Source organism: Chiloscyllium plagiosum, unplaced genomic scaffold, assembly GCF_037043375.1.
Source record: "Chiloscyllium plagiosum isolate Xiang-an unplaced genomic scaffold, Cpla_swu_hap1 HiC_scaffold_14, whole genome shotgun sequence".
NCBI classification, from domain to species: Eukaryota; Metazoa; Chordata; class Chondrichthyes; order Orectolobiformes; family Hemiscylliidae; genus Chiloscyllium; species Chiloscyllium plagiosum.
Genome location: NW_028270152.1, coordinates 15,080,673 through 15,103,941, shown reverse-complemented (window position 1 = coordinate 15,103,941; position 23,269 = coordinate 15,080,673). Strand labels below are relative to the sequence as shown.

The 23,269-nt window shown below is 45.1% G+C and overlaps 1 protein-coding gene across 2 annotated transcripts in view; it reads right to left on the bottom strand.

The window, feature by feature from the left end:
* The window catches only part of sema3g (semaphorin 3G), a 194,635-nt gene that overhangs the window by 94,109 nt on the left and 77,257 nt on the right, over window positions 1-23,269 (bottom strand). For both annotated transcript variants that reach the window (XM_043707662.2, XM_043707661.2), the window contains exon 2: window positions 11,244-11,404. In XM_043707662.2, coding sequence (XP_043563597.1) covers window positions 11,244-11,404 — 161 coding nt within the window. The remainder of the gene's footprint in view (window positions 1-11,243; window positions 11,405-23,269) is intronic.

Sequence of the window (23,269 nt, the reverse complement as noted above, 5' to 3'; positions counted from 1 at the left end):
TCTGGACTCCCCCACCTCAGGGAAAAGACTTTGTCTATTCACCCTATCCATGCCCCTCATGATTTTATAAACCTCTATAAGGTCACCCCTCAGCCTCCAACGCTCCAGGGAAAATAGCCCCAGCCTGTTCATCCTCTCTCTGTAGCTCAAATCCTCCAACCCTGGCAACATCTTTGGAAATCTTTTCTGAACCCTTTCAAGTTTCACAACATCTTCCTGATAGGAAGGAGACCAGAATTGCACACAATATTCCAAAAGTGGTCTAACCAACGTCCTATCCCAGGAGGAGATGAAGAAGGGTGGGAGGAGCACAGATCAATGAGAACCATAGAAAGGAGAAGCAGTAGCCCATTCGGCCCATCAGTCCTTCGAGTCACGGCTGATCATCCGACTCAGTATTCTCACTTTTCTCCTCTTGCCACATGATCCCTTTGGTCCTTAGAGCTCACATCTATCTCTTTTTTAGATTAGATTAGATTCCTTACAGTGTGGAAACACACCCTTCGGCCCAACAAGTCCACACCGACCCTCCGAAGAGCAACCCACCCAGACCACTTCCCCTACATTTATCCGTGCACCTAACACTACCGGCAATTTCCCATGGCCAATTCACCTAACCTGCACATCTTTGGACTGTGGGAGGAAACCGGATCTCACTCTCTCACACACACACACACACACACATCGAACCCAGGTCCCTGGCGCTGTGAGGCAGCAGTGCTAGCCACTGTGCCAACCTTTCCTGAGAACATTCAGTGTTTTGGTTTTTAATCACTTTCTGTGGCAGAGATTTCCACAAGATCATCACTCTCTGGGAGAAGAAATCTCTATTCCTCTCAATCCTAAATGGTCTACCCTATACCTTTAAGCTGTGACCCTTTTGGACTGGACTCCCTGGTCATTGGGAACATCTTCCTGCATTTACCCTGTCTACATAGGTTTCCATGAGATCCTCCCTCATTCCTCTAAACTCCAGTGGATATTGTCCGAAATGTTCCAGTCTATTTTCATTCATCAGCCCTGCTCCAGAATCAGTGTAGTAAATCTTTGTCGTACTTTGTCCATAGCCAGAGTATCCTTCATCAGATAAAGAGACCAGAACTGTTCTTGAATTAGCCTCATCAAGGTCATGTACAATAGACGCAAGACATGCCTACTCCTGTATTTGAATCCTCTCACTATGAAAACGAACATACCATTTGCCTCTTCACCACCTGCTGCACCTGCATGCTTACTTTAAGTGACTGGTGTACAAAGATGCCCCTGTTGCATTTGGGAAGATGATCGCTGAGTGGTATTCTGGCTCGACGATTAATATAGCAACCCTGATAACATTCTGTGGACCTGCTTTCAAATCCTGCCATGGTGGAATTGGAGTTTAATAATAATCTGGAATTAGGAGTCATCTGATGATGACCATGAAGTGATTGTCAGGAAAAAAAAACCATCTGGTTCACTAATGTCCTTTACGAACAAAACTGTCATCTTTACCTGCTCTGTGTACACGTGACTCCAGACCCACAGCAATGGGGTTGACACTTGATGTGATTAGGGATGAGTAATAAATGCTGGCTTGGCCAGTGACACCCACATCCTGTGAATTTTTTTTTATTTTCACCTTTCACTATTCTAGCACCATTCAGGTAATAATCTGCCTTCCTGTTTTTGCTACCAAAATGGATAACCTCGCATTCATCTGCCATGCATTTTCCCACTCACTCAACTTGTTCAAATCACACTGGAGCATCCCTGCATCCTCCTCACAGATCACCCTCTACTCTGCTTGGGGTCATCTGTCAATGTGGAGATACTACACGTAGTTTCCTCATCCAAATCATTAATATATATTGTGAACAGCTGGGGTCCAAGCATTGATCCCCAACAGTCATTGACTCCCATTCAGTAAAAGACATTACATTCTTATTCTTGGTGGCTCAGTGGTTAACACAGCTACCTAACAGTGCTAGGGACCTGGGTTCGATCCCAGCCTTGGGTGACTGTCTGTGTGGAGTTTGCACGTTCTCCCCATGTCTGCATGGGTTCTCTCTGGGTGCTCCAGTTTCCTCTCACAATCCAAAGATGTGAGGCCAGGTAAACTGGCCTGCTAAATTGCCCACAGTGTTCAGGGATGTGTAGGTCGGGGCGAATATAGGGGAATGGATCTGGGTTGGATACACTTTGGAGGGTTGGTGTGGACTTGTTGGACTGAAGGGCCTGTTTCCACACTGTAGGGATTCTAATTCTATCTGCCAGCTAGTTCTCTCATCATTTGAGTACCTTACACCAATCCTGTGCATTTTAATTTTACATGCTAATCTCTTGTGTGAGACCTTATCGAAAGCTTTCTGAAAGTTCAAGTAAGCCACATTCACAGGCTTCCCTTTGACAAGTTACATCCTTGCGAAGTTCCAGTGGGTTTGTCAAGCATGATTCCCCTTTTAATAAATGTCTAATCCAGTCACTGTTTCCAAATACTCTGTTATTAAATCTGTTATAATGGATTTGAGCATTTCCCTTCTGCAGTTGCATGGAGTGGCCTGTATCTGAACTGCAAAATCCCTGTAATTCTATATAACCTGGCTTGATTTCAGAAAGTTCACATCCTATCATTTCTCCCATTACCTTTCGAGTCACTCATTTGGAATGGATTCCTGTGCAGTCATTCTCTGGCAGCCCTATATCTCTGAGTTATATATATACTGATGTGCTTACGGAAACAATTTGTCATAGTATGTAATGGATGTGATAACACCCTGCATTTAGGATAATATTTAGTCAATTTGCCATCAGCCCACGGCCAGCATCAGCACCTGCTTGTCATTGTTTCATTAAATGCTGCAAATCTCTTTCTTAGAAGCGGCCCATTTGCTTGCTTCGGAAAAATACTCAACTCACGCAATCCACAAAAGGTTCTGTTTGGCTGATGTCCAGCCTCAATGATTAGGAGTGCTTCTGATTGAATAGATAGGTATAAACTACTTCCAGTCACCAAGGCCAGGGGATTTTGCAGGGGTCTGGAGGGTGGAGCAGTGTCAGTGACTAGAGGACACAGAGTTAAGGTTTTTGGCTTTGGCTCAGTGGTCAGCAATGCTGTCTCACAGCACCAGGGACCCAGATTTGATTCCAGTATTGGGTGATTGCAAACTCCACATTCTCCCCGTGTCTGCGTGGGTTTGCTCCGGTTTCCTCCCACTGTCCAAAGGTGTGCAGGTTAGGTGGGTTAGCCATGGTTAAAAAAAAAACCCATACAGGGGTGAGATGCTCTTCGGAGGGTGAGTGCAGACTCATAGAGATGTACAGCATAGTCCAACTTGTCCATACTGACCAGATATCCTACACTTATCTAGTCCCATTTACCAGCATTTGGCCCATTTCCCTCTAAACCATTCCTATTCACGTACCCATTACCCATCCAGATGCCTTTAGAAGTTGCAATTGTACCAGCCTCCCCACCAATTCCTCTGGCAGCTCATTCAATACATACACCATCCTCTGCGTGAAAATGTTGCCCCTTAGGTCCCTTTTAAATCTTTCCCCTTTCACCCTAGACCTGTGCTTGCTAGGTTTGGACTCCCCTCCCCTGGGGAAAAGACCTTGACTATTCACCCTATCCATGTCCCTCATGATTTTATAAACCTCTATAAGGTCACCCAACACTCCAAGGAAAACAGCCCCATTGGGTCAAATGGCCTCTTTCTTGCACTGTAGGGATTCTATGACAATAGAACCAGACCTAAAGTGATAATAAACAAGGAACAGGCCAGAATTGGAGGAACATAGAGGTTTAGGGATTCATTTGGAAGTGAGCTGGTCACTTTACACACAATTAATAGTCTGGAAGGATATGCTTTGCACATCTCTAGTTTCCCAACACCAATGATTGACAACTGAGCCCTTGGATACTGGGCCTCAGCTCTTCAGATACTTTCCGAAGTGTATCTGCCTCTCCACGTCACTCTCGATCTTCAAATAAAGACGCTCCTTTAACGTACCTCTTTGACCAGACCTTTCACCCCCCCCCCCCCCCCCGACCTACAATCTCTGATGAGGCCCAGCGCTAAGTTCTGTTGCAAAATACAAAGAGCCATTGAACCAGGTTTATGGCGCTACATCAAGTGGTCATTTTGCAAGCAGATTCAAAAAGCAATTGGAGAAACTGAAACTCTGTGGAGCTATGGGGAAACAGTGGGGGGTGTGGGGGGGGGGGGGGGGGGGGGGGCGTGAATCTGACAGTTCATTCAAAGTGCTGGCACAGCTGTGATGGCTTGAATGGCCTCCTTCTGTGCTGTTTAACTTGACAGGCAGAACTTTAAGCCAGGCCATGGCAGGTTTGTGAGGTGGAGGTGGAGGTGCAGATGCTCTCCCTACCCAACCACCTCTCCATCAATATTCCTCTTCTGATCCTTTTAGGCCTCTACCCCTCTCCTTGAGACTTCCACACCCAGCCCTGCACCTCAAGATCAAACAACATTTGACCAAATTCTCAGCCTTCTTCATGTTCTAAGTGACTTTTCCCTTTGGTTTTTGTGTCTCTGGTTTGGTCTTGTTTCTTTCTTTATCACTTCCGAAGGTTTCTCTATAACCATTCATGGTAGACACAACTTTTGTTTGTTTATAATATCTTGCACCAATCTGGCTTCTTTTGAGTTGTATCAAATCATGAGGTGCATGGATAGGGTAGACAGGGATCCATGACCTGGGGGCAAAGTTTTAAGGTAAGGGGAAGGAGATCGACAGGAGATGTGAGAAAAACCTTTTTCACCCAGAGAGTGGTGGGAATCTGGAACTCATTCGCTGTAAGGGTGGGAGAGGTCGAAGCCCTCAGCACATTAAAGGGGTATTAAGATGTGCACTTGAGATGCCATGGCATACAAGGCTATTGTGAGAAAGTGAGGACTGCGGATGTTGGAGAGTTAGGGCTGAAAAGCATGATCCTAGAAAAAGCACAGCATGCGAGGAGTAAGAGAGTCGACATTTTGGGCACTCCTGATGAAGGGCTAATGTCCGAAACCCTGAGTCTTCTGCTCCTCAGAGTCTGCCTGACCTGCTGTGCTTTTCCCAGGGCCACGCTTTTTGACAGAAGGCTATTGGCCAAGTGCTGGAAAATGAGTTTAGAATAGTTCGGTGGTCGCTTTGGTCAGCATAGACACAATGGGCCAAAGGGCCTTTTCCAGTGGCTGTAGATCTCTTTAACTCTGCTGAGTCATGAAATATTTCATTGTTTTCTCCCCTAGCCTCCACCCCAACCCCAACCCCAACCCTAACCCTAAGCCCAACCCTACCCTAAACCCAACCCTCACCCTAACCCCAAACCCAACCCCAACCTTCACCCTAACCCCAACCCCAACCCTAAACCCAACCCTAAACCCAAACCAAAGCCTACTCCAACCCTAACCCCAACCCCAACCCCAAACCTAAACCCAACCCTAACCCCAACCCCAAATCTTCTTCTGTATGCTGCCCTCGACCCCATCCCCGATTGCTTCTCTTGGTGTAAAATCTCTTACACTTTCATTCTTCTGCATTCTAAGTCATACAGCGCAGAAGAGTCTGCACCAACCTATCTACTCAAATCCCATTTTCCAGCACTTGGCCCATAGCCTTTAATGTTGTAACATTTCATTCATACTTTTCTCCTGATTACAGTTTATCTCAAGTAATTCTTAACTCTGTTCCTCTCTTCACAGATATGAAGAGTATTTCCTAAAACTTCTCGTTTTAATTGCAGATTTCCAGCATTGGCAGTATTTTGATTTTGGACGGCTGGCACTTTGCCTGATGTTTGCCCAGTTGTGAGGACGAGTCTTGTTCCTGGTTTCTCATAGAGAAGATTTATTCTAATTGAGACTGGCTGCCTAGGTTAGCAAGTGACTAACATAAGAAAAAATTCCAATGAAGCAGAGATTCAAAAACATTAAATAGTATTAGATGGGTCCCCTGGCCTATAGGGTGGCATGGTGGCTCAGTGGTTAGCACTGCTGCCTCACAGCACCAGGGACCCGGATTCGATTCCACTTTCGGGCGACTGTGTGGAGTTTGCACATTCTCCCCGTGTCTGTGTGGGTTTCCTCCAGGTGCTCTGGTTTCCTCCCACAGTCTAAAGATGTGCAGGTCAGGTGAATTGGCCATGTTAAATTGCCCATAGTGTTAGGTGCATCAGTCAGAGGGAAATGGGTCTGGGTGGGTTACTGTTCAGTGGGTCGGTGTGGACTTGTTGGGCTGAAGGGCCTGTTTCCACACTGTAGGGAACCTAATCTAATTTGCATTGCAGGGTCAGGGGAGGAGAAACTGAAACAGACTATCGAGCACAAATAGTCTCTCACATTACAACCCAAAATGACCACATAGGCCTTTCACAATCCCTTCGCAGTTTGGTGGAAAAAGGCTGGAACTTGCATAAAAACTGGCCTAAGCTGCTCCTTATTTATCCTGGCAAGCTTGGTGATTTTCAATTAATTTCAGCCCTGATCCACACTGTTTAGATGGCTTGCTAGAATAACATGTAGTCGTGAAATAGGAGCTTTAGGCGTTCCTGACACGGTAGCAAGTGAAATCATCTTGATCTAATCACTAATTGTTCTTGGCTTTCAAGTGTTTTCCTTGTAACTGGGTCACAGGCTCCAATGCTGGTAGAAGGTTTAAAGGGTGTCAGCTGTATCCATTGTAACTCAGATTCCCAGATTTATTCAATTAGTTCTGTGAAGATTAAACTGATTATAAGTTGTCGTCATCCCATTAAATTGTCTCTCAGGCAGAATTTAGCATTACCATCTATTGGACACTGAGGTGACTGATCCTGAACTGGTCTCATCAATGATGCATATGCCAAGGTATTTTCTTTCAAAGTTATTGCTACAATTAATTTGAGGATTGATTTATCCTTGCCGTCTCCTTTAATCACAAGCGTATTTTTGTGTTTGATTTATGATGTGTCACATGAACAGTTCCTTGCACTCCTCCCTGCCAGGAATGTAAGAACTCAGTAAGTCCTCTAGTTGCGCTACTGAAAAGAGCAACTTAAAGTAAACTTCAGGCAAATCTGATTTTCCTCTTGTAGCAATGTAAAAGTTGCAGTTAGATTCTGCAAGGCCTTTCACATCACAAAAAAAATGAAAACATTATGATAAGAAAGAAAGAAACTCAGCAGGCCTGGCAGCATCTGCGGAGAAAGAAACAGTTAACATTTCCAGTCAAGTTCTTCATAACTGAATTAAGAGATGAAAGAGTGATGGGTCTTATACTCGTTGATGAAAAGCAGAGAGTTGAATGTTCTGGCTGTTGCAGTGAGGGTTATGCGTTGGCATTGGTAGTTGAAGAGTTAGGTTCATGACCCCTGTCTTGCAAATTGGTCGGGATTCTGTAGTCCTGATGCTTTAGTCTATGAGCAAATTGTAGTATTCAGGGTGAGACAGGAGCCTTTTATTGTCCTGTTCCTTCACTCTTTAACCTAGCTAACCTAGCTCTGAGAGTCACGAGTGTCTTTACCTGCAGCACAGGGGTGACTCAGGGAACGTTCTGTAATTGTGACTTTCAGAGCACACTAATGCTTAAACCCAGACTAGTACACGTGATGGCATTCAGTCTTGTGAACCCACTCCAGTAGAATTGAAACTGGTCTTTAAATCCTTATCTTTGTATATTCTTCAAAGTGAAAAACACAAAAGAGTTTGATACATAATCCCCAGGGGGGAGTTGGGCAGGAGGATTATCAGCCTAGTTATCTTTGTAGTCATAACAAACTACAAAGGTGAGGTGATAGACTAATGGTATTATCGCTGGACTGGTAATCTAGAGACCTTCGGTAATGTTCTGCAGACTCAGGTTCGAATCCCATCATGGCAGATGGTAGAATTTGAATTCAATAAAAATTTGGAATTGAGAGTCTGGTGTTGACCATGAAGCCAATGTCAACTGTCAGGAAAAAACAATCTGGTTCATTAATATCCTTTGGGGAAGGAAACTGTCGTCCTTACCTGGTCTGGCCTATATGTGACTCCAGACCCACAGCAATGTGGTTGACTCTTAACTGCCCTCTGGGCAACTAGGAATGGGCAATAAATGCTGGCCTGGCCAGTGATGCCCACATCCTGTGAATGAATAATAAAAATCAGATCTCGATCCAGTCTGTCTTGGCTTGGCTCTTTCCCCCTTTAAAGGCAGTTATTTAAACTTCCCTTCACATCTCTCGGTGTGACATTCCTTGGGTCTTCCTGTCAAGAAAGCTGTTTAATTTACATCCACAGTCACTTTTGGCTGTCCTAAACCTTTTTGAAAAATACATTTTGCAATACAAATGTGAGTTTAATTACAAATTTAAAATATGTACAGTACTCGGGTTCTGATCTATGGACATGACCATTAGAATATCACGTCATGTAACTCAAAACACTGCACATTCCTAAATTCATAAAGAAAAATAAAACAAATTCAAGAATATAATAGAAATATGCTAACTCTTTCTACTTAGGCCCCAGTGGTGACTCTCTCACTGGCCATCAGTACTACCTCAACAGTGGTCATCACAATTAAGTTAGTTTCCACATCTCTTTGTTGTTTTGAGAGATTTTTTTGTGTGGGAATTGGTTATGTGTTTGTCTTATAACAACAGGAACTTGACAAAGTAGGTTGGGACATACTGGTGGCACGTTAAAGCATGATGTAAATGCAAATTATTTTATTTTTCTAATCGTTCCTCCCTCCTTCTTAAACAGCAAATAAATCATTCCACACTCTGTCTCTGTCAGACAGCAACCATTAGATCATCCTTTCATAGTGATTCTCGCTAGCTCAGATATCCTCACCAACTCCATTCTATGAACTGACAAACCCCCCCAGCCCCACCCCATCCCCAGGCCCCAGCTTGACATCACTTCATCTTAATTTCTTGACTATCTTTCCATTCTTCCTGGTGGTTCAGACATCACCATCCTAAAGCAAGGAACTGCTGAAAATAATCAGTCACAATATTTCAATAGAAAGAGGCCCTTTGACCCATGTTATCTGCCTGGTACTACCTAGACTGATCTCACTTTCCCCCTGGTCACAGCTCTTCAAGCAGATAAGGAGTTTAATTTGGATAAATATGAAGTGTTGCATTTGGTAAGACAAACAAGGTTTTGATTTATACAGGGTAAAAGTGAGGACTGCAGATGCTGGAAACCAGAGGTTAGATCAGAGTGGTGCTGGAAAACAGGTCAGGCAGCATCTGAGGAGCAGGAAAATCGTTTCAAATCAGGAATAGAAGCAGGAAGCCTCCAGGGTGGAGAGATAAATGGGGGGGGGAATGGTGGAGGGGGGGCTTGGGAGAAGGTCGCAAAGGGTACAATAGGTGAATAGGGGTGGGGATGGAGGTGATAGGTCAGAGAGGAGGATGGAACGGATAGGTGGAATGGGAGATAGGCAGGTAGGACAGGTCATGAGGACAGTGCTGAGCTGGAAGTTTGGAACTGAGGTAAGGTGGGGGGGAGGGGAAATGAGGAACCTGATGAAGTCCGCATTGATGTCCTGGGGCTGAAGTGTTCCGAGGCAGAAGATGAGGCATTTGATTTATAAAGTTAATGGTAAGGCCCTGGGGAGTGTTGATGAACAGAGAGACTTAAGGGTTCAGGTACATAATTCTTTGAAATTTGCATCACAAGTAGGTAGGGTGGTGAAGAGGGCATTCGGTATGCTTGTCTTCATTGGTCACAACTTTGAGTATAAGAGTTGGGACGTCATGTTGTGGCTGCAGAAGACATTGGTGAAGCCACTTCTGGTGTACCGTGTACTGTTCTGTTTGCCCTACTATAGGAAGGATATTATCAAATTGCAAAGGATGGAGAAAAGATTTACCAGGATGTTACCAGTTCCAGAGGTTTTGAGCTATGAGGAGAGGCTGACTAGGCTGGGACTTTTTCCACTGGAGTACACTGGGGTGACCTTACAGAGGATTATAAAATCATGAGGGACATGGATAAAGTAAATAGCAAAGGTATTTTTTTCCCGAGGTTAGAGGAGTTCAAAACTGGAGGGCATATTTTTAAGGTGAGAGGGGAAAGATTTAAAAGAGACCTGAGGGGCAACGTTTTCCAACACAGAGGGTGGTTTGTCTGTGGAATGAACTGCCAGAGGAAGTGGTGGATGATGCAGGTACAGTTACAACATTTTAAAGACATTTGGGCAGGTATATGAAAGGGAAGGGTTTAGAGGGATACGGGCCAAATCAGACAGATGGGACTAGTTTAGTTTGGGAAACTTGGTCAGTATGGATTAGTTGAACCGAAGGGTCTGTTTTGGTGCTGTGTAACTCTATGACATTTTAAACAGGGTGAGTGTTTCTGCCTGTCCCAGCCTTTCTTGCTGTTACTTACAAGTCGCCACCACCCTCTCAGTGAAAGAGATCACCCCTCTGACCCTGGCACCAATTCCTCTAAATCTATGCCCCCGTGTTTTAACCCTTCTACTCCAGTAAAGGGCCCTCATGTAATGGCATCCACCTCAATTAACCCTTCCTGGGGTCTCCTTGAGTCATGATTCCTTGCTTCACCTCCCAAAATGTTCCGTTTTTCTCCACCCTGTTCAATCTCCCGTTTTCTTCCACTAGCAGCTGCCCACTGGCCCGAAGGTTTGGTGGAAATTGTCGCCATGGGCACCATGCCATCCAGAGAATACGAGAGACAGAACGTCACCCTCACCACACTCTTCTAATCCTACAATATATTTATGGAGTGTTCCAATCATTCTGACTATTGCACCACTCAAAATCTTTAGAATTCCACACTTCCAACATTAGAATCATAGAATCCCCACAGTGTGGAAACAGGCCCTTCGGCCTAACAAGTCCACACCGACCCTCTGAAGAGTAACCCACCCAGACCCATTCCCCTACCCTATATTTACCCCTGACTAATGCACCTAACCTACACATCCCTGAACACTAAGGGCAATTTAGCACAGCCAATTCACCCTAACCTGTAAATCTTTGGACTATGGGAGGAAACCCACGCAGACACTGGGAGAATGTGCAAATTCCACTCAGGCAGCCGCCCAAGGGTGGAATCGAACCTGGGTCCCTGGTTCTGCGAGATAGCAGTGCTAACTACTGAGCCACCGTGCCGCCCATACTTCCTGGGTTTCCTTTTAGATGGGCTTGGTTCCAATTATAAGATGGCGTCCTTCTCATGCCCAAACCCCTTTGTGCCCCCTATCCTACTTAGTTCTGGAGTGACATGCATGCCAGACAACAACATGAGAAAGTGGATTACCTCTTGGGCATCAATGTTTGTCTGGTCCAGCTGGAGTGAGTACAAGGCATCCTTGGCTCCAATGAAAAGACGGTCGTGGTACTCATCGAGGAACATCGAGCGGAAATCCAGGAAACTACGGTGACCAAAGAACATGACTGATCGATTGGCTGCCAAGAGATCTGAAGCAAAGAAAGCAATAATGTTGAGTCAACCCACCACTCATTGCCAGCTCTTTGAGCCATTAGGTTAGCAGGGAATTAGAATGTGTCACTGCACCTTCCAATGGGCTTGGCAGCTGACCCACCCAGACAATGTCTACTGAGACCATTAGGTGAGACTTGCTGGGAGAACAACTAATGCGACACTTAACAGAGGCGGCAGAGGAGGATATGCACAACTGGAAATGGGCCCATTGAAAAACCTTTGGTATAATAAAAACTAAATGCTGCAGATGCTTCTGAAATGAACTCAGACAATGCTGGAGAAACTCAACAGGTCTGGCAGCATTTGCGGACAGAGAAAAACGGAGTTTCGATTCTGGTATGATGCTTCTTTAGAAAAAGGTGTCAGAAAATATTCTTTTAACAATGCTTTTGACCAAGGTGGAGGTGAGCAAAGGGGGTCAAAGGGCTTGGGGTGAAAATGGGAACAGGGTCCTGAGTTGGATGAGGTCAGAAGTCACACAACACCAGGTTATAGCCCAACAAGCTTATGATTTTACCAGAGCGGCAAGGAGAGAAGGAGTGGTGAAGCAAGGGCTGCTGGGAAGGGTGAGTTTTCCCGCATTAAAAGGGAAGTCGGGAGTCGGGCCTCCATTTGCTGAGAGGTGCGAAGAAGAGTGAAGGACGTCTGGGAAGGCATATATTTGTGTGGTTGCGTTACCCGAAACACTACTCGGGTAGTGTCTCCCACCCATCCTCCTCCTCTAACCAAAAAAAAAGGTTCTGTGTGCCAGATTGGTAAGGTAACGAGTTTATTTTCTGTTCCTTATTTTTTCAACAATCTCTTTGGGAAATTAGAATAGTGGGAATGGAGGTTAGGGCAGTTGAATGTTCCTCCTGCAGAATGTGGGAGGTAAGGGTCACCACTAGTGTCCCTGCTGACTACATCTGTGGGAAGTGCACCCAACTCCAGCTCCTCGAAAACCACGTTAGGGAACTGGAGCTGGAGCTGGATGAACTTTGGATCATTCAGGAGGCAGAGGGGGTTATTGAGAGGAGTTACAGGGAGGTAATCACTCCTCAGGTACAAGAAAAAGGCAGATGGGTTATGGTCAGGGGATGGAAAGGGAACTGGCAGGCAGTGCAGGGATCCCCTGTGGCCATTCCCCTCAACAATAAGTATACCGTTTTGGATACTGTTGGGGGGACGACTTACCAGGGGAAAGCAGTGGGGCACAGGGCTCTGGCACAGAGTCTGTCCCTGCTGCTCAGAGGGGAAGGGGGAAGAGGAGCAGAGCACTAGTAATTGGGGACTCCAATGTTAGGGGGACAGATAGGAAGTTCTGTGGGGACAAGAAAGATTCACTGTGGTGTGTTGGCTCCCAGGTGCCAGGGTTCGTGATGTCTCTGATCATGTTTTGGGGATCCTTAAGGGGGAGGGGGAGCAGCCCCAAGTCGTGGTCCACACAGGCACCAACGACATAGGTAGGAAGCGAGGTGGGGATTTAAGGCAGAAATTCAGGGAGCTAGGATGGAAGCTTAGAGCTAGGATGAACAGACTCTGGTTTGTTGCCCGTGATAGTGAGGCAAGGAATAGGAAGAGAGAGGAGTTAAACACGTGACTACAGGGATGGTGCAGGAGGGAGTGTTTTGGATTCGTGGATAATTGGGGCTCTTTCTGGGGTAGGTGGGACCTCTACAAGCAGGATGGTCTTCATCTGAACCAGAGAGGGTCCAATATCCTGGGGGGGCGGAGGGGGGGAAATTCGCTAAGGCTATTGGGGTGGGTTGAAACTAATCCAGCAGGGGTATGGGAACCAAAATTGTAGTTCGAGTATAGAAAAGGCTGAGAGTAGGGAGGTCCAAAATCAAGTTTCAGGGACGCAAGATGGCACCGGCAAGCAAGGAGTTGGTTTGAAGTGTGTCTACCTCAACGCCAGGAGCATCCGGAATAAGGTGGGCGAACTTACAGCATGGGTTGATACCTGGGACTTCGATGTTGTGGCCATTTCGGAGACATGGACAGAGCAGGGACAGGAATGGTTGTTGCAGGTTCCAGGATTTAGATGTTTCAGTAAGAACAGAGAAGATGGTAAAAGAGGGGGAGGTATGGCATTGTTGGTCAAGGACAGTATTACAGTTGCAGAAAGGGTGTTTGGGGACTCGTCAACTGAGGTAGTATGGGCTGAGGTTAGAAACAGGAAAGGAGATGTCACCCTGTTGGCAGTTTTCTATAGGCCTCCGAATAGTTCCAGAGATGTAGAGGAAAGGATAGCAAAGATGATTCTCGATAGGAGTGAGAGAGACAGGGTAGTTATCATGGGTAACTTCAACTTTCCAAATATTGACTGGAAACACTATAGTACGAATACTATAGATGGGTCAGTTTTTGTTCGTGTGTGTGCAGGAGGGCTTCCTGACACAGTATGTAGACAGGCCAACAAGGCCACATTAGACTTGGTACTGGGTAATGAGCCTGGCTAGGTGTTAGACTTGGAAGTAGGTGAGCACTTTGGTGATAGCGATCACAATTCTGTTATGTTTACTTTAGTGATTAGAAAGGGGCAGCACGGTGGCTCAGTGGTTAGCACTGCTGCTTACAGCAGCAGAGTCCCAGGTTCGATTCCAGCCTCGGGCAACTGTCTGTGTGGAGTTTGCACATTCTCCCCGTGTCTGCGTAGGTTTCCTCCGGGTGCTCCGGTTTCCTCCCACAATCCGAAAATGTGCACGTTAGGTGAATTGGCCATGCTAAATTGCCCGTAGTGTTAGGCGAAGGGGTAAATGTAGGGGAATGGGTTGCACTTTAGAGGGTCGGTGTGGACTTGTTGGGCCAAAGGGCCTGTTTTCCACACTGTAAACAAACAAAAAAAAAAGGATAGGTGTATACCACTGGGCAAGAGTTACAGCTGGGGGAAAGGTAATTACGATGCGATTAGGCAAGATTTAGGAAGCATAGGATGGGGAAGGAAACTGCAGGGATGGGATTAAAAATGTGGAGCTTATTCAAGGACAAGCTCCTGTGTGTCCTAGATAAGTATGTACCTGTCAGGTGGGGAGGAAGCTGTAGAGCGTGGGAGCCGTGGTTTACAAAGGAAGTGGAATCTCTGGTCAAGAGGAAGAAGAAAGCTTATGTTAGGATGAGATGTGAAGGCTCAGTTAGGGCGCTTGAGGGTTACAAGGTAGCCACGAAAGACCTAAAGAGAGAGCTTAGAGGAGACGTGAGAAGTTGTTGGCGGATAGGATCAGGGTAAACCCTAAGGCTTTCTATAGGTATTTAAGGAATAAAAGAATGACGAGAGTAAGATTAGGGCTAATCAAGAATAGTAGTGGGAAGTTGTGCGTGGAGTCAGAGGAGATAGGGTAAGCACTTAATAAATATTTTTTGACAGTATTCACTCTAGAAAACGACAATGTTGTCGAGGAGAATACGGAGATACAGGTTACTAGACTAGGTGTGATTGAGGTTCACAAGGAAGAGGTATTAGAAATCCTGCAGAGTGTGAAAATAGATAAGTCCCCTGGGCCGGATGGGATTTATCCTAGGATCCTCTGGGAAGCCAGGGAGGAGATTGCTGAGCCTTTGGCATTGATAATTAAATTGTCATTGTCTACAGGAATAGTGCCAGAAGACTGGAGGATAGCAAATGTGGTTCCCCTGTTCAAGAAGGGGAGTAGAGACAACCCTGGTAATTATAGACCAGTGAGCCTTACTTCAGTTGTTGGTAAAGTGTTGGAAAGGGTTATAAGAGATAGGATTTATAATCATCTAGAAAAGAATAATTTGATTAGGGATAGTCAGCACAGTTTTGTGAAGGGTAGGTCGTGCCTCACAAACCTTATTGAGTTCTTTGAGAAGGTGACCAAACAGGTAGATGAGAGTAAACCGGTTGATGTGGTGTATATGGATTTCAGCAAGGTGTTCGATAAGGTTCCCCACAGTAGGCTATTGTACAAAATGCGGAAGAATGGGATTGTGAGAGATATAGCAGTTTGGATCAGTAAGTGGCTTGCTGAATGAAGACAGAGGGTGGTGGTTGATGGGAAATGTTCATCCTGGAGTCCAGTTATCAGTGGTGTTGGGTCCACTGCTGTTCGTAATTTTTATAAACGACCTGGATGAGGGCGCAGAAGGGTGGGTTAGTAAATTTGCAGACAACACTAAGGTCGGCGGTGTTGTGGATAGTGATGAAGGATGTTGTAGGTTACAGAGAAACATAGATAAGCTGCAGAGCTGGGCTGAGAGGTGGCAAATGGAGTTTAATGCGGACAAGTGTGAGGTAATTCACTTTGGTCAAAGTTGCCACCCAGGTTGACAGGGTTGTTAAGAAGGCATACAGTGTTTTAGCCTTTATTAATAAAGGGATCGAGTTCCGGAACCATGAGATTATGCTGCAGCTGTACAAAACTTTGGTGCGGCCGCACGTGGAGTATTGCGTACAGTTCTGGTCACCGCATAATAAGAAGGATGTGGAAGCTTTGGAAAGGGTGCAGAGAAGATTTACTAGGATGTTGATGGTATGGAGGGAAGGTCTTACAAGGAAAGGCTGAGGGACTTGAGGCTGTTTTCGTTAGAGAGAAGAAGGTTGAGAGGTGACTTAATAGAGACATATAAGATAATCAGAGGATTAGATAGGGTGGGCAGGGAGAGCCTTTTTCCAAGTATGGTGACGACGAGCACGAGGGGGCATAGCTTTAAATTGAGGGGTGATAGATATAGATGTCAGAGGTAGTTTCTTTACTCAGAGTGTAGTAAGGGTATGGAATGCTTTGCCCGCAACGGTAGTAGATTCACCAACTTTAAGTACATTTAAGTCGTCATTGGACAAACATATGGACATACATGGAATAGTGTAGGTTAGATGGGCTTCAGATTGGTATGACAGGTTGGCGCAACATCGAGGGCCGAAAGGCCTGTACTGCGCTGTAATGTTCTATGTTCTATATTCTATAATAAGCCTTCGGAGTGTCACCTGATGAAGGGGCAGCACTCGGAAAGCTTGTGATTTCAAATAAATCTGTTGGGCTTTAATCTGGGGTCATTTGACCTCTGACCTTACCCACGCCAGTCCAAAACCGGCATCTCCAAATCCTGAGTTGGATGATCAGCCATGATCATACTGGAAGCAAGCTTGAGGGGCCAAATGATCTCTTCCTGCTATACTTTCTTTGTTTCTGTGTCAGGAACAAAGGCGCAGATGGTGGAGAGGCCCAGTACAAAAGACAAAGGGGCTGTTAATGGTGGGGATAAAGAAATAGAGATGGGTGTGAATGGGTGACCCAAGCCTTGGGTCAGCTCCCAAAATAAGTTTTGAAAGATGATATCCCTGTATAAACGTGGATCGCAATCATAAGGATTTTCTTCCTCAGCTTCTGAGCAGGCAGAAAGCTTAGCTTTAAAGCTGCAAAACCCCCTTTATTAAGAGAAAGCACAGTTGAATCTAAACAGCTGAACCTAATAATCTCGAAGAGAAACTTAGCGCCGATATTGAAACCTGATTACGAAGCAATAATCCCGGGATTCGGCCATGCACATTTCCCAAGTACATGTTAAGGCACCATTATTAAGAAGTCCAATTTCTGTTATTTATTCTTGTGAATTCTTCCATTCATAGCTTTCATCCAAAACATTTTTAAAAAATCTCAATGAAGTGTTGGCAAGCCTTGAAAAGAAATCCTGCAGCTAATGGCATACAACGTTTTGCTGAGTTTTTATATATATGAGCAAAGAAAGTGAGACTGCCAATTAATCGTACCTTTTGTGACCTCAGAATATCTCAAAGTACTTTACTATCATTGATGTAGTTTTAAAGTGCTAGTTGCTGTTGTTTTGTAGGAAACACACCCGTCTGGGTGGGTTAGTCTTTGGAGGGTCAGTGTGGACTTGTTGGGCCAAATGGCCTGTTTGCTCACTGGTGGGATTCTACGATTCTCCCAGCTCAGCTTTGTGGGCGGCACGGTGGCACAGTGGTTAGCACTGCTGCCTCACAGCGCCAGAGACCTGGGTTCAATTCCCACCTCAGGCGACTGACTGTGTGGTGTTTGCGCATTCTCCCTGTGTCTGCGGGGTTTCCTCCGGGTGCTCCGGTTTCCTCCCACAGTCCAAAAATGTGCAGGTTAGGTGAATTGGCCATGCTAAATTGCCCGTAGTGTTAGGGGCAGGGGTAAATGTAGGGGAATGGGTCTGGGTGGGTTGCGCTTCGTTGCACACTGTAAGTAATCTAAAATGTCTTAAATGCAACAAGCTCCCACATAAAGACAATGAAGAAAAAGACAAACCATTTGCTGATGTTAATTAAGTAATAAGAACATCAGTATTTTATGCTCAAAACAATGCCAGCCAGGATCTTATGTGTCCACCTGAAAGGGTAGCCAGGGTCTCATCCCCTAGATTACACCTCCAACACTATCATACTTGAGTTTTGCTGAAAAAGGCATCTTTTGTCAAAATCTTTTGTCTTGCATTCATCAGAAGAATTCGCAAGAAATACCAACAAAATGGAAAAACAACCTTTTTTTAAACCGTGTGAGAATAGTGTGCTGATTGTTGACAAGCAGATACTGATTGGTATTGAGAAAGTACAGTTACACAGCAGTGGCATGGACTAGGCTGATGTAGCCTGGAACAGGACTGTAGCAGGGGAGGAGGAAACATTGGACTGTCTTTTAAGTTTTATTTATTTTTTATTTTAAGTTAATGTGAATGGCGCCTATGCGGTACACACTTTTCACAGTATTTTATGTTGAATACATGTGACAACAAATTATTGAATTCAATTCAATACTGACTGTTAACAGCCAAGCTTTGTTTAAATCTTAATCCAACAGTCTTGCGAACTGTCTTAGTGAATCCAAGACAAAAAACCTTGGCATATTGTATCTTTTTATCAGCAATGCGCACGTTTTGTTCTCACTACGCACTCTCTTGCTAGTCAGGAAATAAAACATGCCATGGTGCTACTTTGAAAAGCTCTGGTTTCTCTCTAATTTCCTGGCCAATGTTTACCTTGCACATAAGAAAGAAATCTGACCATTATCTTATTGCTATTTGCTGGAGTTTACTCTGTGCAAACTTTCTCTTGCATTTCCTGCACTATAGAACATAGAACAGTACAGCACAGAACAGGCCCTTCAGCCCATGATGTTGTGCCGACCACTGATCCTCATGTATGCACCCTCAAATTTCTGTGACCATATGCATGTCCGGTAGTCTCTTAAATGTCCCCAATGACCTTGCTTCCACAATTGCTGCTGGCAACGCATTCCATGCTCTCACAACTCTCTGTGTAAAGAACCCGCCTCTGACATCCCCTCTATACTTTCCTCCAACCAGCTTAAAACTATGACCCCTCGTGTTAGTAATTTCTGCCCTGAGAAATAGTCTCTGGCTATCGACTCTATCTATGCCTCTCATTATCTTATATACCTCAATTAGGTCCCCTCTCCTCCTCCTTTTCTCTAATCAAGATCTCATGACTCAAACTCAATCCCCCTGTTAATGAAAGCCAAAACACCATATGCTTTCTTAACAACCCTGTCCACTTGGGTGGCCATTTTAAGGGATCTATGTATCTGCACACCAAGATACCTCTGTTCCTCCATACTGCCAAGAATCCTATCCTTAATCCTGTACTCAGCTTTCAAATTCAACCTTCCAAAATGCATCACCTCGCATTTATCCAGGTTGAACTCCATCTGCCACCTCTCAGCCCATCTCTGCGTCCTGTCAATGTCCCGCTGAAGCCTACAATAGCCCTCTATACTGTCAACGACACCTCCAACCTTTGTGTCATCTGCAAACTTGCTGACCCATCCTTCAATCCCCTCATCCAAGTCATTAATAAAAATTACAAACAGAGCCCTGTGGAACACCACTCACCACAGACTTCCAGGCAGAATATTTTCCTTCTACTACCACTCGCTGTCTTCTGTTGGCCAGCCAATTCTGTATCCAGACAGCTATGTTCCCCTGAATCCCATTCCTCCTGACCTTCTGAATGAGCCTACCATGGGGAACCTTATAAAATGCCTATACTGTGATGATGTTTCTAAAGATCTTCAGTGGCTGTATATTGCCATGGATTGTCTTGAGGCTAGGAATGGAATTATTACAAATGTGAGTTTTTTCTTCCCATTTATAAATTCCATACATTGGGTGATTGGTTAGTTCAGCTAGCTGGATGGTTGGTTTGTGATGAAAAGCCATGCCAACAGCACGGATGCAATTCTCACACTGACCAATAAGAACTCTCCCTCTCAAGCTCTACCCTCGCATGAGGTGTGGTGACCCTCAGATTAAACCATCACCAGTCATCCCTCTCTCATGAAAGAGCGGTCCAAGGTGTAGCTTGGCTGATGGTGAGAAGGGCAGTACCCCATCTGATCATGTACGCCCGGTCTCCGTGCACCACCACACGCTGCCCCTGAAGCAGCTGCATTGGTGAAGAGACTGCCACACACCTCCTTCTGGAATGTGCCTTTCTAAAGACGTTCTGGAGAGAGATGCAAGTGGTTTTTGTTGAGGTTCATCCCGAGCAGCTCAGTGACACAGGACTCTGTGCTCCACGGGCTGTTCCCTGGCCGCAAACCAAGACAAACATCAATTGCGCCTGGAGGGAAATCAACTTAGTGAAAGATGTCCTTTGGTCCGCTCGAAACTTGTTGGTCTTCCAGAACAAGGAGTTTGACCTCAACCAAGTGTTACAGACTAGCACATTCAGGACTATGTACTGAAGGAGACACTAAAACTTGGGGCAAGACCACCATCTAAAGACTTTCTGCTGAAGTAAAATGAGGGTCTGTTCAGTTGTCAGACACCCCTCATTTCCTCAATATATGATTTTTTTTCCCCCTGCGTGAGGTAAAAACACTTTTGTTATTTGCAACCACACAGGATGTAAAATTCCAAGGTATTGTTTGCTACTTCTTCCTGATTGGAAAGTTTGTACACATCAGAAAGAGAATCTTTTGAATGTACTTATCAGTGCGTTTTTTGATGAATAAAGTATATTTTCGTAATAAAAGAAATGAGTGCACCCCACTATGGTGACTTTACCACAATTTTGTTTTACAAGACACTGCATGTCAATTGTCAACAGTCTTCCCAGGTCACTTTAGCATTCTTTGCAATATTAAAGACAAGTGGCTTAGAAAGGAAGAAACGTTTACGCTATGAAGAACGGGAACTCTTAATGTTAGATCTTTTCTGAGCGGTGAATTCTGAGGGAATTTTAAAATCAAGTTTCGAAAGGAGGAGTTAGGGTACATTGAGTACATTGCTACTTGGAAAAAAAGCTTGAAATTCCTAGAAACATTCATCCCTCAGCCATCATCACCAAAATCAGATGAACACATTCTTCAACCGATTACAGATTGTGGGAATTTGCCAAATACAAAATGCCTCTTGCTTGATCAAGGGTTATCCGGCTCGATGGGTCAAATGGTTATTCTTGCTATTTCTTTTAATGGCCTTATGATCTTATAGATCCCAAGCAACAACAGTCACTGGAATTTATTATTGGCAATATTCTGGAGTTTGATCACAAATGTGAACACAAATCTTCCTTTCTGTTTCTTTGAGATGCGAATCGCTCATATAAACAAGACCCAAAAGTGCTGGAGAAACGCAATGGGTCTCGATGGCATCTGTGCAGACAGAAACATTTCGAGTCCAATATGATTCTGCTTTAGAATCTTAGCCTTATTGCAGCGCTCCTGTATCTGCAGTATTTTGCTTTAGACTGCATTGTTGACCATTTTTCAGTTCAATGCAGCTGGCCCAGTGGCTAGTACTGCTGCTTCATAGTTGAAAATGTGTTGCTGGAAAAGCGCAGCAGGTCAGGCAGCATCCAAGGAGCAGGAGAATCGACGTTTCGGGCATAAGCCCTTCTTCATAGTGCCAGGGACCTGGGTTCAATTCCAGCCCAGGGCAACCATCTGTGTGGAATTTGCACATTCTCCCCGTGTCTGTGTGGGTTTCCTCCAGGTGCTCCATTTTGCTCCCACAGTCCAAAGATGTGCAGGTTAGGTGGATTGGCCATGGGAAATTACCCACAACGATCAGGGATGTGCAGCTAGGTGGGCTAGCCCTGGGAAATGCAGAGTACAGGAGTAGGGGAGTGGGTCTGGCTGGGATGCTTTTCGGAGAGTCAGTGTGGACTCAATGGGATGAATGGACTGCTTTCACATCTATGTTGATGATTCAACAGACTGATATCAGTCAACCTGACACCGGAACCTTCTTAACATAAGACACATGGGTGAGCTGCCATTACTCTTAACCTCATCTGAAGATCTAACGAGCCTCTGGGGGGGGGGGGGGGAGGGTTGGTCAGTTAGCTTAGTTGGTTGGACAGCTAGTTTGTGATGCAGAGTGGTGCGAACAGTGAGGGTTCACTGGCTGAGGTCACCACGAAGATTCTCAAACTTGCCCCTGGCCTGAGGCATGGTGACCCTCAGGTTAAACTCACCACCAGTCACCTCTCTCTCTTTAATGAAACAGCAGCCCTCAGGTCATCTGGCTACTTTACATTACTTTCTAGTTAACCATAACAGAGATGCAGCAATAGGATAACCATTTCTTTCCTAAACCCCCTGCACATCTGAAAAGTGCCCTAATCATTGACATGAAATGGTTAAGTATAAAACATCTGACCGGTTCTTTTGTAAAATAATCCCACTCCTCAACACCAGGTGATGATTTGAATTTTAGAAAAGCCACAAGCCTGAATCAACATCTTTATCTCGTCATGGCCATTTCTGTCAGTCATTTTACTGAATACCTCCTGTCTTTCAAATAGAGTTTGACACGACTGGGGGTGACCTTGTAAGGTTACCCCAAGTGACGTTTGTTACCGGATCCCAATAAAAACATTCATGATGATGTTTTAAAACAAGCCCTGTCTTTCTTCCTCTCATCACCAGAGTGGAAAGGTGGCTCAAGGCCAGGACTTAACCAACGTCAACCTGTTTTAACCACAAAGCCCCAGGGCTTTCCTTGCAATAATTACACCTCACCACTCTGAATGTTCACTCAGCCATGAACACAATTCTCTGTAAATGACGAAGACTAACACAAAACAGAAGCACCTAGTTAAAAACGCAGCCTCGGAAGTACAAACAAGGTATTGTACTCCAGTACAACGGGACTATAATGTGTTATAAACACACCAGATGGTCCACTTTGGCTTGGTTCATTCGGCTCCTTTCCCCTAATAGGCTGTTTCTGGACCATTTATAATCACTGCTCACAGGCAAATCTCTGTTGTCACAAACAAAAATGCACAAATGGAGTAAATAAGGTGAAACCGTTTCCACTGGCAGGAAAACTTGTAACCCGAGGGCAAAGATTTAAGATAATGGAAGAAAGAACCATGGTTGCAATGAGGGGACGTTTGTTTCCGGTAGTGCAGGATGCCAACAAATTCCAACATTCAATCATTTAAAGTCAACGATGTGGGCTCCATAACGATCCAAACATTGTTCCATTACATTATACTTGAGGTGGGGGCTCTAAAAGGGCCAGGGGTTATTCAGAGAAGATTACTGGTCAGGCAGTGAAGGCAAAAATGCTCTCCCCTCCTTGTGCTTTTTCAGCCACTAGGCTCATGGAAGGGGTGATCCATGGGGAGCTGTGCAAGTAAAGCCTCTGTTTCGTCAAAAAACCCACAGCACTAAGAACGTTCCAAAGCGTTTTGCAACCACACAGTGACTTTTGAAGAGCACTCACTTGGTACTTTCTGGGCTGAAGCTACAAATGGTTTGCAGACTGCTGCTCCCGACAACAGCAAAATGAGTGAAAGACCAGGTTTGTGGTCGCACTGAGGCACGTTGGCCAGGACGCCAATAGCACTCCCTGCTCATTCCCAAATCTGGAGAAGGGTTACA